At 41.1% G+C, this 14,528-nt stretch overlaps 1 protein-coding gene across 2 annotated transcripts in view; it reads right to left on the bottom strand.

The window, feature by feature from the left end:
• FRMPD4 (FERM and PDZ domain containing 4) overlaps positions 1-2,306 on the bottom strand; it is a gene marked incomplete at both ends in the record, with an annotated part of 559,025 nt that extends 556,719 nt beyond the window's left edge. For both annotated transcript variants that reach the window (XM_081278110.1, XM_081278111.1), the window contains one exon: positions 2,266-2,306. In XM_081278110.1, the coding sequence (XP_081134236.1) occupies positions 2,266-2,306 (41 nt within the window). The remainder of the gene's footprint in view (positions 1-2,265) is intronic.
• Positions 2,307-14,528: the final 12,222 nt, after the last annotated feature.

The raw sequence follows: 14,528 nt of genomic DNA, 5'->3' as shown, positions 1-14,528 counted from the left end.
AAACTATGTATGTTTGCCTCTAAACCAAGAGAATTTTAAGCATTCAAGTAACCACGTAGATCAAAGCTAAATCCTTTAGGAAGATTATCCATTCTGAAATCAGGAAAATCCTGCCATGTAAGCACTTTTATACTTCACCTTTGAGAAAACAACTTGATTTCTGTGAGTATTTTAAACACACATGCTCAAGACTTTCTTCCCTCAAGGGCAGAAACCAGCAGCTGCAAATGTTTTTCTGCAGGCCAAATTGCCCTCCAAAGGTGTCTCTGTTTCAGCCTGGGGACCATCCTTAAGCTCACAATGAAGAAAAGGAAGAATTCCTGTGGATGGTAGATTTTTTAACTGGTACAGTGGCTCAGAACATATGCACCTTCTTTCTCTAAACACTCCATTGGATCACAAGAAGGACAGAAAGTGAAATTCATTCTCATTTACTAAAATTTAAACACTCTTTTAAAATAAGATACTAATTCCACCCACCTACACAGCCTTGCTTGGGTTTTACAAATATTCAGGTTTGTGAATATCATCAAAGCATGCTAGAATTGATTAATATAAAACATCTTTCCCCTGACACACAGCACTGACCTCTCCAAAGCTCCTGTTAAAGGACTACACCGGAGGTCTAGATGTTTTGTTAATCTTGTTGGTTTTAGCACTCCAGGCCACTAACACTTAAGCTATACTCTTAGTGGAACTTCTCTCTTCCTTTAGTGATATTTCTGTCCATCACACAGAGGGCACCACACAATCTCTAAACTTGCCCACGGCTATTTGCTTACTATGGTTCATCATTTGACAGCTGTTTATAATCCAGCCATAGGCAGAAGCACACAAGAAGTTAATAGAACAGTGGTGTGAAGCCATGGCCCTCTACAATATCAACGTAAAACCAAACAATTTGCTACACTACAATCATCCACTGCTTAACACATCAATCTTCTGATCTGCAGAGACCTCTCGTGGGCGGCTCTAAGGAGCACATATTTACTTACCCATCACCAGTCTACCCAACGGAAGTTACATCGGCCCCCTTTCCCTGGAGAAATCTGTTTAACATGAAGATTGACCCATGTGAATACAAAGGGCAGGTGAAAATGATTAGGAAGAACAAAGACCTGTGGATGTTGGAGAGAGGCCCATCTGAATGGCAATATCCAAACTGAAAGGTTCTGAGATGGCCCAGATGGAATTTAGCAAAGCAAAGTCAACATACTCTTCTGCCTCAGGCTTTTGGAGGCTGTTCATCCCTGCCTGATGCAATCAACACATCTCACTCTGATACTAAAGAGTGAAAGAAAACCTAGAATTAGTCTCCCGGTATTGCAAGCAAGTCTTTCAACTGCAGCCTGTAAAAACACAACTGTCTACCTCCTTGTTCCTACCTCCCCAGAGGTCCAGGGGCAGAGGGCCAGCCCTTGCAGAGACTTGGACAGAGAAGATTAGGAATGGTTTTCTAAGACCTCTCATATCTGGCTCTTCCCAGTTAATGCTACCAGCATAAGACCTTACTTCATTTGTTCAATGCAGACTTTGGAAGCACATTAGGGCAAGAGCAGAAGGACTAGGTAACATCTCGAGGCCCCAAAGTGGAAATATTCCTCTTCTGTCAGCACTGCTGGAGAAATCTGCCCCACTAGATTGTTTTTCTTCAGTTTCAACAACATGGCTACTTGGAGGCAAATTTCTAAATCTTTCAAGGCTTAAGAATATATAGTTTCTCAAAGAAAGGCTGAAAGTCTTTCTCTTCTATCTCCATGGCTTTGCCATCTGGGTCGCTGGTGGGAACACCTGGGTCGACCTACAAACTGACTTTTCCAGGGTGTGGAGGTCTAATTCAGGGGTGGGAGGAAGGGGGGGGCACTTTTAGTCACTGCTGTTCGGAAGGCACTCACACACACTTCAAGTACTCCTGTCTTTCCCTAGCAGTAGCAATTACAACCATCTTCTCTTGGCCCTGAATTATACATGTGACCCCAAGCACCACTGGGGCTTTCCCTAAGGGAAGACAAACTGCCCTGAACATTGGGGGTTGGGGGGGAGCATGTGTGTCTCTCTGTGTGGTCTACAGCCAGACACACAAACCCCACCAGTCAGTTAGAAACAAGTTGAACACGGCAGCCCCTGGCCACCTGGTTTCAGCTTTATCTTAAACCCTGCTGCTCTGTCCAGCTTTTCTTCTCCCAAGCCTCCCGAAAAATAAAGCACCAAGTTGCCCTAGGCGGCAGCGGCCCTAGGTGCAAAGAAAACCGGCGCGGCCCCTACCTCGAGAGCTTTGCAATCTTCACAAAGCTGAAGACATCCATGCAGGCAGCGGGGGATCCCAGAGCCGGGCGACTTTGTTGCCCCTTCTCACGCCAGCAACGACAGCCTCAGCAGCCCCATCGCGGGGACCTCAGCGCGCCTGGGGCTCTGGTGGCAGCGGCGGCGGTGGCGGCGGCGGCCGGGCAGAGCCTGCACCTGGAGGCGGCGGCTGCTACCCCCCTCCGGCCGTGAGCTGCGTGTGCATCCCCGAGCAGGACCATTGATGGGCGCTGGCGCTGGGAAAACTCAATGGAGAGGGAGCCAGGCTGGGCGCGAGCGGCGGGGAGAGGGCGGGGAGAGCGGCCCGGGTCTTGCGCCCCGCCCCGTGCGCTCCGCCCGGGGACGACCCGATGCCCTGCGAAGGCAAGGCCAGGCGAGGGACACTGCTCCTGCTCCCTGGCCCTTGGGACCCTGTGCCCCACACGCCGAAGAGCACAGACTGAGCCTGGAGGCGGCGGGCAAGCTTGGCACACGCGCACGCACCCCTCACGGCACTGCAGCTGCCTCCCAGCCTCCTTCCCCTAGCCGAGTCCCTTCTCCTCTCCCCACCCCCATCCGCCTGGGGGGGAGGGGGCACTCTCCTGTCACCCGCTGCTTGTGCCTCCAGATCTGAAAGATCTAGTCGAACAGTCAATGGCACCAGGGAGGACCATGAACGCTACCCTGTCTACCCAAACCCAAGGGGAGCCCTGCAACCGCAGGCTGCCCAAAGCCTTGGTTTGTTCAGTAAACAAAACTAGCGTTAGGGAAGGAGCAGGGTTGACTGAGACTGGATAATTTGTCAAGGGGAAGGCAAAGGAGATGCACAGCGCAGCGGGCTCAATTTGGAGATCGCAGAGTTTCCACTGCTTCCCCACCGACTGCTGGGGCAAGATGTGACAACTGGGTTGGCCAGGAAGGTGTGTTCTTTGGACAGCGGCACCACAGCGGCAACAGCAGGAGGCACGGGGGGCGGGTGGGCGCGGTAAACACAACACAGCTGCTCTTTACTAGAGGCGGATTGAGCTGAGGGTCCCAGGCGCTGTGGTGCAGAGGCTAATTTGATTGGGGCTCAGAAGCTAAAGGAAGAGAAGGGATAAGAATGAGGGGTCTGGCCGGCAGAGCGAGTTGCTTTTTTTTTTTTTTTTTTTTTAAAATTGAGCGGTGGGTGAAGACTGGAAACGGGGAAAAAAAAAAACAAAAAAACCTTGCCCGAGAAACAAAATCACAGAAACACAAACACTCACCTTAGGCAGAGTAAACTCCAAGTTGCAGCCATTTAGAACTCCTCGCCTTCTCTTTTACATAATTGTCTTGGACAATCACGCCCGTTCATTAACTCATTCAATCTCCCGGGAGGCTTGGGCTTCCTGGGGCCCCTTTCTCTTCTTTTTTCTCTTGGAGCCTCAAGGCCTCTTCTCCAAAAGTCTTTAAAATTTCTCCCCAGACTCTCTGAAGGTCAGCTGGCCGCACAAAGTGCTCCCACCCAGCAGCGTTTACTTGGTGGCAGGGCCACCGCAAAGAAAAGATACCACCCGCGAAATGTTGGAGGATCTAGCCAGTGCGTCTAGCTCTCTGAGGGGATTAAGGAAAAGGAAATAGATTTAAACTTCCCAGACTTCTGCTCCTATACTGGTCTGCTGTTATATTTAAAGTCTTCAATATTCAAGCCTAGTACTTCCACGTTTTTTAAGGCATTTCTTTTATAATTAAACATGAAATCAGTAGCAATCTGCACAATCTAAATTATTTCAAACTCGGGCATAAAATCACATTTTTGAATAAACAGAATCAATTTTCCTTTAGCTTCTTGCACGCAGACCAGTTTAATGAACGCAGTTACTTTTCATGGATCAGAGGAAGGCAAGAGAGACCTTGGCTTTTGAACCCCCTATTGTTTGTGTAAAATAATTATGATTTGGGTCTTCACTGTGCTTTATAATTTTAAAAGCACTTTTGCATTTGAGTCTCATAGCAACCCTGTCACATAAGTAAGGCAATGTGTTTAAAAAAAGAGAAATCTTTTCTTTTTATGCCATAATCCATTCTTAATGTACCAAAGAGATGTTTTTTAAAACTTGGGTCAGATAAGGTTACTTGTCTGATCCAAACTCTGCAAAAGCTCTCCATTCTTCTTTGAGATGAAGTTGCACTCCTACAACAACCAACAAGGCTCCATCTCTGACTTCTGCCTCTCACTCTTCTCCTCCTGCCCCCTCCCCACACTGGGCTCCAGCAACACAGACCTCCTTTCTCTTCTTCAAACTCTGTAGATATCATCCAACCTAAGACTCTTTGCTACGGTTGTCCCCTCAACCTGGGATACTCTTCCCTCAGATACTTGCATGGACAGTTCTTTACCCTATGAAGTCTTGGCACAAATATCATTTCTAAAATATCAAGTTTTGAAAAACCTATTTAAAAGAGCAAGGTCCTCACATCCTGGACTACAAGTCCCCATTAACTGGTTATTTTGGGATTTTGCTTTCTTGTTTCCATAGTACTTATCACCCACCAGCACACTAGATCATGTATTTTTTTTTTCAAGTCCAAGCAGGGCTTGAAATTGAAACTTTATTTGGTGGTCCAAAATCCATTATGGCTTCTTATCTGAATCTTCCACTGGAATGAAAGATCTATAAGGAAAGGGATCTTTGTTTTTGTTGTTGTTATTGCTTTTCTTTTCTTTCTTTCTTTTTTTGCTTTGCTGTTTTTACTGATGGATCCCAAATGCCTAGAACAGTTACCTGGATGTAGAAGGCCTTTAATAAATATTTGTTGAGTGAATCATTCAATTGACAGCCAAATAAAAGCTGGTCAAGCATTCCCTGTGAGTTCTGAAGCCTCTATGTCCTCATGGATGTTTGTCCCTTCCCACTGCTCTCTTTTTCCTGCATCCTTTGTCCTCTTTTGGGTTGTTAATGATGGAAGTAAGGCCCTCTCATTTTTTCCAGTTGTTTATTTTTTTCTCTTCACCCTTACTACCCCTTCTCAATAGAGAGGTCACCAACACCTTCCTTTATCTCTGAGCCAACAACATCTGGTATCACAAGACCAGCTCTTGATTGGGAGAAAAGGACTACAGTGATGGCTTTGGAGAATGTATTTTGAAAAAGTGCTTCTTTTTGATAGCATGACAATTTAGATACCTTTTTTAAAAAAGAATACCCTATTAATCAAGAATTATTAGGGGATAAGGGTATATAGCTCAGTGTTAAAGCACATGATTAGCATGCATGAAATGCTAAGTTCAATCCCTAAGCACCAAAAAAATTTATAAAAGGAATTATTCTAGGTACCAATTGCTTCTTATTCAAAACAGTAAAAGTGATAGGAAATAGTCATTGTATTTACTTATAGACAGCCTCCCTTCAAGACATCTGTTCTACCTGGAACAGCTTGCTACTCAGCTTCTTCCTGTGCCAATTTCTACACTACAATTATGAATGGTGCAGATGCTGATGCTTCACAACAAAATAGGCACCAGGGGAATGACTGGCTTCTCCAGGTCTTTATGCTCCTCTGATACACTAATTATCTAGTGTGCTTTTTAATGGATTGATAGCATTTTCTAAAGCAAAGAGATTCTCCTCCTCCTCCTTTGTTTCTCGTTAATGTAAAAATGGAAGAATCTGCTCCCCTGAAACATGCTAACACCGCCAGTTTATACCTTTGAGCCATCCTGGCAGACAGGCAGATATTTGAGTACCTGTTCTCTCAGCCCTGTCCGATCTGTCTGTGCCAGGTGTGTGTGGCAGAGCATGGGAGAGGCTTCTTTTTCTAGCAAGAAATGAATCAGCCTAAAATAAACAAAAGCCAAGGAGTGGGATCTTGGGAATCTCTGTGATTTTCCGAAGTTTTAGCTCCAGCCTGGATAATTTCTAAGGCCCCTTCTAGATCTTACAGAGACTTGCCCATCACAAACCATATTTCCTAGTCTTGAAAATCTATTTAATTCGCTTTTCATAGATTTAAGTGACATTTGGTCATTTCTGAAAAGCAGGCAAATTTTCAAACATTTTTGAATGTGCTCATGAATAAGTGACTCAGGGTCATCAGTTCTGGAGAAAGACTGTAACTTCTCTAAGATCCAGTTTTCCCACCTGTAAAATAGAAATAGTAATACATACCTACTTTACCTAGACTGAACACTTGGAATTGGATTACATTTGAATTAGGCACATGGAGGCTAAATCTAGGGTTTTCACAACTATCTTAACCCTTGACATTACTGTTAGGAGAAATTTCAGCCTTTAAGATGACCACTTTGAGCCAAACATGGTGGCACACACCTGTAATCACAGCTATACAGGATGCTACAACAGGAGGATGACAAATTTGAGGCCAGCCTTGGCAATCTATCAAGACTCTGTCTCAAAATAAATTTTAAAAAGTGACTGAAAGTGTAGTTCAGTGGTGGAGCACTTGACTAGCATGCACAAGGCACTGGGTTCATTTCTCAGGAGAGGGGGTGCAGACATCACTACTTTGAAAGTTAAAACATCTGCTTGGATTTATCAAAGGTGAGCCCTATTGCTTAAGAATCAAACTGTTTCCTAATTGGTCAACAAAGCCCTAAGATGAGGTATCTTTTATGTTCTGGGGATTTGTCAGAGGAAAGAGGAAGAATTTCTACATCACTGTTAAGGCCTTATCTAAATCTGGTGTTGGGAATCTGCTATTGGGCTGGATGTTCCATACAGGAGAGCCAATGAGGTTCTTTTGCTGCAAATTGTAATAGAGAAAGCCCCATGCATTTCTCCACCATCTGGCCTCAGTCCTGACAGCAATAGCAACTCAAAGCAAGGTGGCCATTCATTCAATAAATATTTACAGCAGTTCACTTATATACCATGGACTGTTTGTTCTAAGCACTGCAAGATAGACCAGGCAACAGGCAAGATTCTGCTCACATAGAACTTATATTGTAATAGGGAAGGTAGATAAGAAACATCAAAAGAAAACATTGTTTAAATTAAAAAAATAGCAGATAAAGTTGTGCAGAGAATTTGTCACTTTGATTAAAAGTGAGTGACCATGTAGCCACTAAAGATCAAGTGGTTGAGAAAGATTACACTAAGGAGGCAACATTTAATGTGTGATAGGGTGGACAGGAAGGAGGCTGTCACTCAACATTCATGTGCAACAGCAAAGACAGACAAGGATAGAGTCTCTGCTATTGTCTGTTTGACAAATCGGAAGGCAGCCAGTTTAAATGGGTATTGTGTTCATAGAAATGAGACTGGAGGACTTTGTAGTGGTGAGATTGAATGGGGCTCAGCAGGTCAAGTTAAACTGTTCAACTGTTACCGTGGAATGAGAAGACTTAGGAGGTATTTTAGCACCAATATGGTAATGTCCAATTTATATCTTGAATGACCACTCTTGAGGGAAATGAGCATGGGGCACAGAAATGACTTTGGAGCCTATTATAATAGTAGTGGTAGTGGCTCAGAGAGGATCATGACAAGGAAGTGGCAAACAGTGGTGAGGTTTGGGGTATGTGTTGAACAAGGTTTGTTGATGAATTGGTTGTGGGAGGCAGAGAGAAAAAATAATAAAGAAAAAGTTATTATTTTATGTTATTTTTAAAATACCCTGGTTTAAAGATGGTAAACAAAAATGGGAAGAGTTTTACCTACTTCTGTGCTCATATGCTCTGCCTTCTCCCATTTGTCCATGAACTCTTGTGCTGAGAGGGCTGACCCTCCTGATATGTGATTATCACCTCTCTTGCCCGCTCAAGGCCCCCATCCTGATACTTTCTCTTTCTCCTACATCAGCATTTTTCCTTGAACTGCTAGGTCATTCTTAGATGCCTTCAATAATGCTCTTTTCATCCATTTTTAAAAATTATCTTACCCCCCACACTTGTCTTCCTTCAGCTAAATCCAATTGTTCTGGCCTTTACATTAAAACTTCTTTATCAATCTCTGTACTTGCTATCCCACTGTATCCTGAATCTTTTCCATCTGTTTTCTTTTTTCTTCTTTTTTTTGTGGGAATGGTAATTGAACTGAGGGACAGTACCACTGAGATACATCTCCAGCCTTCCCCCCACCATTTTTTTTTAAAGATAGAGTGAGAGGAGAGAGAGAGAGAGAGAGAGTGTGTTTTTTAATATTTATTTTTTAGTTCTCGGCAGACACAACATCTTTGTTTGTATGTGGTGCTGAGGATCGAACCCGGGCTGCACGCATGCCAGGCGAGCGCGCTACCGCTTGAGCCACATCCCCAGCCCCCCCCCACCATTTTTGAAAGAATATGTCTTGCTAAGTTGCTGAAGCTAGGTTTAAACTTGTGACATTCCCACCTCAACCTCCCGAGTAGCTGCAACTACAGGTATGCACCACCCTGCCTGGCTATTCCATCAGTTTTCTTATACCCTTACAATCAACACTCCACTCCATTGAAACCATTCTTGTCCATGTAACCAGGAACATTCATGTAGCTAACTAACTCTAACGGCCAATGTTTGGTCCTTACTGTATTTCACTCAGCTGATCATTCACTCTTCCTTGAAACATTTTCTTCACTGGGCTTTGAGGTACCATACTGTACTGGCTTTCTTTCTTCTTCCTTCTTTCCTATTTGCTCCTTCTCAATATTTTCTTTTCTACTCTTCTGTCACTGTGTCTCATCTTGACAACATGTAAACATTAGAATGCCCTGGAGTTCAGTCCTACACTTTCTTCTATTTGAGTGTCTCTGCTTATTTCTTAGTAAGTTTTATCATTTTGAACATCAACTACATGCAACAATTCCCACATGTATATCTCTGGCCTGTATTTCTCTACTACAGATCATCTACTGAACATCTCCATCAGATGTTAATAGGTACCTTGAACTTCACATATCCTAAAACTAATTTCCATAGAGAAGACCCCTCCCTCCAGTCTTCAGCTGTAATATCAACTCCATCCTTCTAGTTGCTCAGTTCCAAAATCCAGGAGCCACCTGTGACTTTTCCTTTTTAACTTCACCAAAAATCAATCATCAAATCTTGCAGTTACACTTTCAAAGGAGATCCATGCTGTTTACGTATCTCACCAACTCCACCACTGCCACTTATGCAACAACTTACTAACTATAGTCTCCCTGCTTTGCCCACTGGCCCTATACTCAACAGAACTTGTTCTGACTGCCAGGAAAGTTTTCTTAGATATCAGAAAAGTCTTTCTTTTGTAACAAATAGAAAAACCCTACTCTCCAGCACTGTTTATTCATCTTTGTTTTATTCTTCTCCAACACACATCATGCCATAAGATACTTTATTATTTCTCCTACTAGAATGTAAGCTACATAAGGCAAGGGGGAAGGATCAATGAATGGATGAATAAATGAATAAATGATGTCTTATAAAAGTAAAGTTAATTCCTTAGAGTCACACATATTTAGCAAAAAAAAAAAAAAAGTGAAGATCAGAAGCCACTGTTCTTGTCTTACACCACTTAATGCCTCTTACAGATAGAAGATTGTTGGGGGAGGAGGGGCAACTAGAGATAAAGAAGGAAGGCTTCCTAGAGGTGATGATATCAAGTCATAGAGGGTATTACATTTAGTTATCCTACAGGTAAGGATGGGGAGTTAGTGGGCTTTTGTGGTATGGGACACAACATAAGAAGATAGTCTAGGGAAAGGAAAATTGTTGTGTATGCAGGCAAAGTGGGAACTCTGTTGCTGCTTGGTTCTACAAATAGAAGAGAAAAATGAGAGATGAAACTGGAGATGCAGGCCGGGGCAATATCATGGAAGATATATATATATATATATATATATATATATATATATATATATATATATATATATCTCCTATTGGTCACTGGGCTGGCTTCCAATTTTAACAGAAAAAAATATATGTTTTTGTCCAAAATCAAATCTTTCCCAAGAACTCCAATGCAAAAAGAAAATATAGAATAATATTTCTCTAAGTGAGGAGGGAATTAAGACTCCAGCCCAAATGGCACCCCTTTTTCTCCCCTCCAAGGTACTACTGTAGGCTTCATATGATTTCATACATGGTTTGAGAACCATGGTGTTAGTGTTGGGGAGTAATGGACTGGCTTAAAGTATGAGATGATCTTGTCAGATGGATACTTTAATTATATACTTTGGAAGTTGCGGGGAGAAGACTGGAAATAAGAAGTCCACTCAGGAGAAGTTTGTGGCTCAGTGGCAGAGCAATTGCCTAGCATGTATGAGGCCATGGGTTTGATCCCTAGCATTAAAAAGTCTAAATATGAGAATATAGAAGGAATCTATGGCAGACATAAAAAAGATAGAACATTATGTTGGGGATAAAATCATCAGGATTAAATATTTGATTATGTATGGAGTCAAAAGGGGGGAAGTCAATGAATCCTCTCAGATGTCAAACGTGTATGTCAGGGGTTTTGGGGGTGACCCTAACTCCATTCTCAGAGGTACCTGAGAAGCAAGAATTTTTAAGGAAAGCAATGAAATTCCTTTGTCATATCCTGGCTATAAAATGCCCAGTTGATGTCCACAGGATGTTAGATCTATAAGCCTAAACCCAAGGGCAATTGTGACACATAAATGAGCCACTAAATATGATGAATTTAGTATAAATGTTAACTTACCTTCTACAGAGGGATTTAGTTTTGATTAATGAAATGATATTCACAGAGATGGACTTGGCATCTGCTATGGATTGAATCTGCAATGTCCCTCCAAGTGTCATGTATATGTTCAGAGGTAGGGACTTTGGGAAATGAGTGGATCTTGGGGGCTTTGATCTCATTAGTGGATTAATTCATTGATAGCTGGATGGATGACTGGGAAGTAGAACCTATTTGGAGGAAGTTTGTCACTAGGGACAAGCCCTGAAAGCGTTTATCTTCTCTCAGACCCTCCGTCTCTCTTTCTCCTTTCTGGTGGCCATTAGTTGAGCAGCATTCTCCACTGCATGTTCCCAAACACAATATACGATCTTATTTCAGGTCCAAAGCAATGAAGTTATCCAACTCTGGACTGAAACCTTTGAAACCATGAGCCAAAATAAATGTTTCCACATTGAAGTTGTTTTTCCAGGAATTCTGGTCATAGTGACACAAGGCTGATTCATACAAGAACTGAAGACAAAACATTATTGAGAAATTAGGAAAAAACTAGTAACAATAGCAAAAAAGGATGGTTTTCTTTCTTCCTTCCTCTTTTCCTTCCTTCCACTCTTCTCCCCTCCCTTCTTTAATTTTCTATCTTGCGTGTATTTCTTAATATTTTACAGGGGATGGAGGAGGAACTAGAACATAGAAGACAAGATAAGCTAGTTTTAATTATTATTATTTTTAGTATTAAAGATATGAATGATATCATACATTTGTAAGGTTCAATTTTTCTAAATGCTTTAGTTCTGTTAGTTCTGGAAGTAACCCTGGAAGTTAGGCAAAGAAGGTATTATTATCCCATTTTAGGGATGACAAAAGGTGAGACCAGAAAAGCTAAGTGATGACAATAATTCTTAGTAAGTATGATTACTATATTATGAGAAACATTTTTTTCTGGTAATAAATCTAGCATCATAAGGGGAATGTTTGAATACAGATTTATGGAATAAAAATGTCTCAAGTTCTACCAGTATGGTTCAATATTTTTCTTATATTTAATTATGTTAAAGAAGACTCAAACATTTTAAATGCCATATAGGGCATTAGAATGAACAACAGACAAGGCACTAGCATGTCCTGCTGGGTCCCATTCCCAAATCTGTAAGTAGAAGTAACCCTTAGAATGTTACTTAACTTGTCTTAGGGTTGACTCCCTCAACTATAAGTTTAATAGGTTAAAACAAGTTCCCATGTTCTTATTCCCTTTCCCTTCTCTTGCAATGTAGATATACAAGTGAATCTTCCTGAAGGTCAAGAGAAGTATAATGTTTTGAGATTTTATCTACTTTGGTCATCCTGTAATCAAGAAGGTTAGTTTTTACAGGAAGGCATTCAAGATCAGAAACTTTTACCAGTTAATCATATATTTATAAAATAGAAAATTATTAGCTCAGCCCCCTGTGAGCTGAACTTTGATTCAGGTCAAGAAACATATTTGCTATATAAACTTTCCACTAGGCTTCATTACATCACCTCATTTCCTTTACATATTTATCCCCACCCTTTCTCACCCATTTTTCTCAGGAATATACCAAAAGTCTACCAATGTAGGATTATAATCACTGTTTTTCCTCTGAATCTCCTTTGTCAGATGAATTATGGAAAGAAAAGGGGGAAGAGGTCATTTAGAAGATCCCTCTGGTGTATAATTGTCAGAATATGAATTCTTAATGTGACATACCCTGTAACAATATTTTGAATTCTTATGCAATATTAAAAAAAACTATAAAACTTCATATTTGCCTGAGAAATTTTAATATTTCAAACTCATTTTAAAACTCTCAGATCCAGACTCACTGTTACGCTGTCTTTCTGACACAGTATTCCTGCTCCTTTGCCCCAGACTAGACAAAACCAATCAGACCACTTTGAATAACAGCACTTCTGCCTGATGGATAAATTGCTCTAATCGTGAAGACTATTACAAGGGTGAACTTTAAGTAAAATGTATGTACGTTCAATAATGTCTGACTTGAAAGGAGTTATTCCACGATTATGATCTCTCATTCCTATATTAATTTATTATTTTACTTTTTAATTCACTCAATTAATATTTATTGAACATCTACCATATGCCATCTACTATATACTAGGCACTGTGAAGAGGTAATCTACTCTTACCCACCTTGATTTCCAGAGCTATACCAGACACTGTTGCCAGCTCAACCAGCATGTTCTCACTCTTTCTATGTGGAAATGAAGCCCTTTTCAAGACTACCTAAGGACCCATTCCCCAAAAAGAATCTAGTACTCCTGTCTTCCCGCATTGTTCCCTGCCTCTAACTGAAGTAATGTAATTTTGGGTTGTAGTCATCATCTTGCAACCATGAGGCAACAAGTGTAAAAACAGAAAGTGAAGATTTTGAGGATAGTGGAATACAAGCAAGGAAGAGTTTGGCCCCAGCCAAATACTGTGTTCTAAAGCCAAAATGGAATGTTAGACTTCAAATATCCATTTAGGAGATAAATAAATCTCTTTTTTTGTCATCCTTCTTGAGCCAATGATAATCAGATATTCTGTTACTTGTACTGAATGCATGCCTAATTGATACAGGGAGTTAGCAACTATTGTGAGAGGACAGCATAAAATCATTTTTCAAATAACTATAAGACATTCAGTAAGGCAACAATATAAATAATTAGAGTATACGCCAGATAATCATCAGGATACTCCACATTGATATAATGCTTTTCTGCCTAGAAAGGTTTCTGTACATGTAGTCTCAGGCTTATCAATCCTTTGGGGCAGGGATTATTACCTCCAATTTATAAATAACAATACTGAGGCCCTAGGAGGTTAAGTGATTTGCCAGAGATCACACAGCAAGCAAACTAGAAGCAACAATCCTTACACACATGCATTCTAATTTCTAAGTTACTGAGTTTTCAAATATATCACAGCTACGTCACTCAGCCCAGTGGTCATGGGGACTGAGAAAACCATGAAAGTCAGAGATAGGAAGATGGGGAAGGTAAACCATGTTTGAAGGAGGGAGACTCATGGGGCTGGGAAACATAAATCTCCAGAGAGCAGGGGTTGGGGGCAACCTTCTGACCTGGACCTTAAAGCATGAGAGGGAACATGCACATCCACAAGACACTAAATTAAAAAAACTATAAGTAAATAGCAGAAAGATCAGTAGAATAGAGGGAAGGAAACTGTGGATGGGAGGAAGGAAGGGAAGGGGATATACTGGGTACTGACTTAGAACAAATTATATTCCATGTTTTTATAATTTTATCAAAATAAATTCTGTAGTCATGTATAACTAAAAAGAACCAATAAAAATAATACAAATAATAATAAATGTTAGAGAAGATGTAGAGATAAAGGAACACTTTTTCACTGCTGTTGAGATGTAAAGTAGTACAACCACTGTGGAAGTCAGTATGGATGTTCCTCAAAAGACTAGGCATGGAACCACCATATGAGCCAGCTATACCACTCTTAAGTGTTTAACCTAAAGAATTAAAGTCATCATATTATAGTGATACATGTATTTCCATATTTATAGAAGTACAATTCACAATAGCCAAACTGTGAAACCAGCCTAGTTATCCATCAATAGATGAATGAATAAAGAAAATGTAATATACATACACAATAGAGTTTTATTC

This window comes from Spermophilus citellus (genome assembly GCF_964194105.1).
Source record: "Spermophilus citellus genome assembly, chromosome: X".
NCBI classification, from domain to species: domain Eukaryota; kingdom Metazoa; phylum Chordata; class Mammalia; order Rodentia; family Sciuridae; genus Spermophilus; species Spermophilus citellus.
This window is presented reverse-complemented; position numbering and strand designations above follow the sequence as displayed.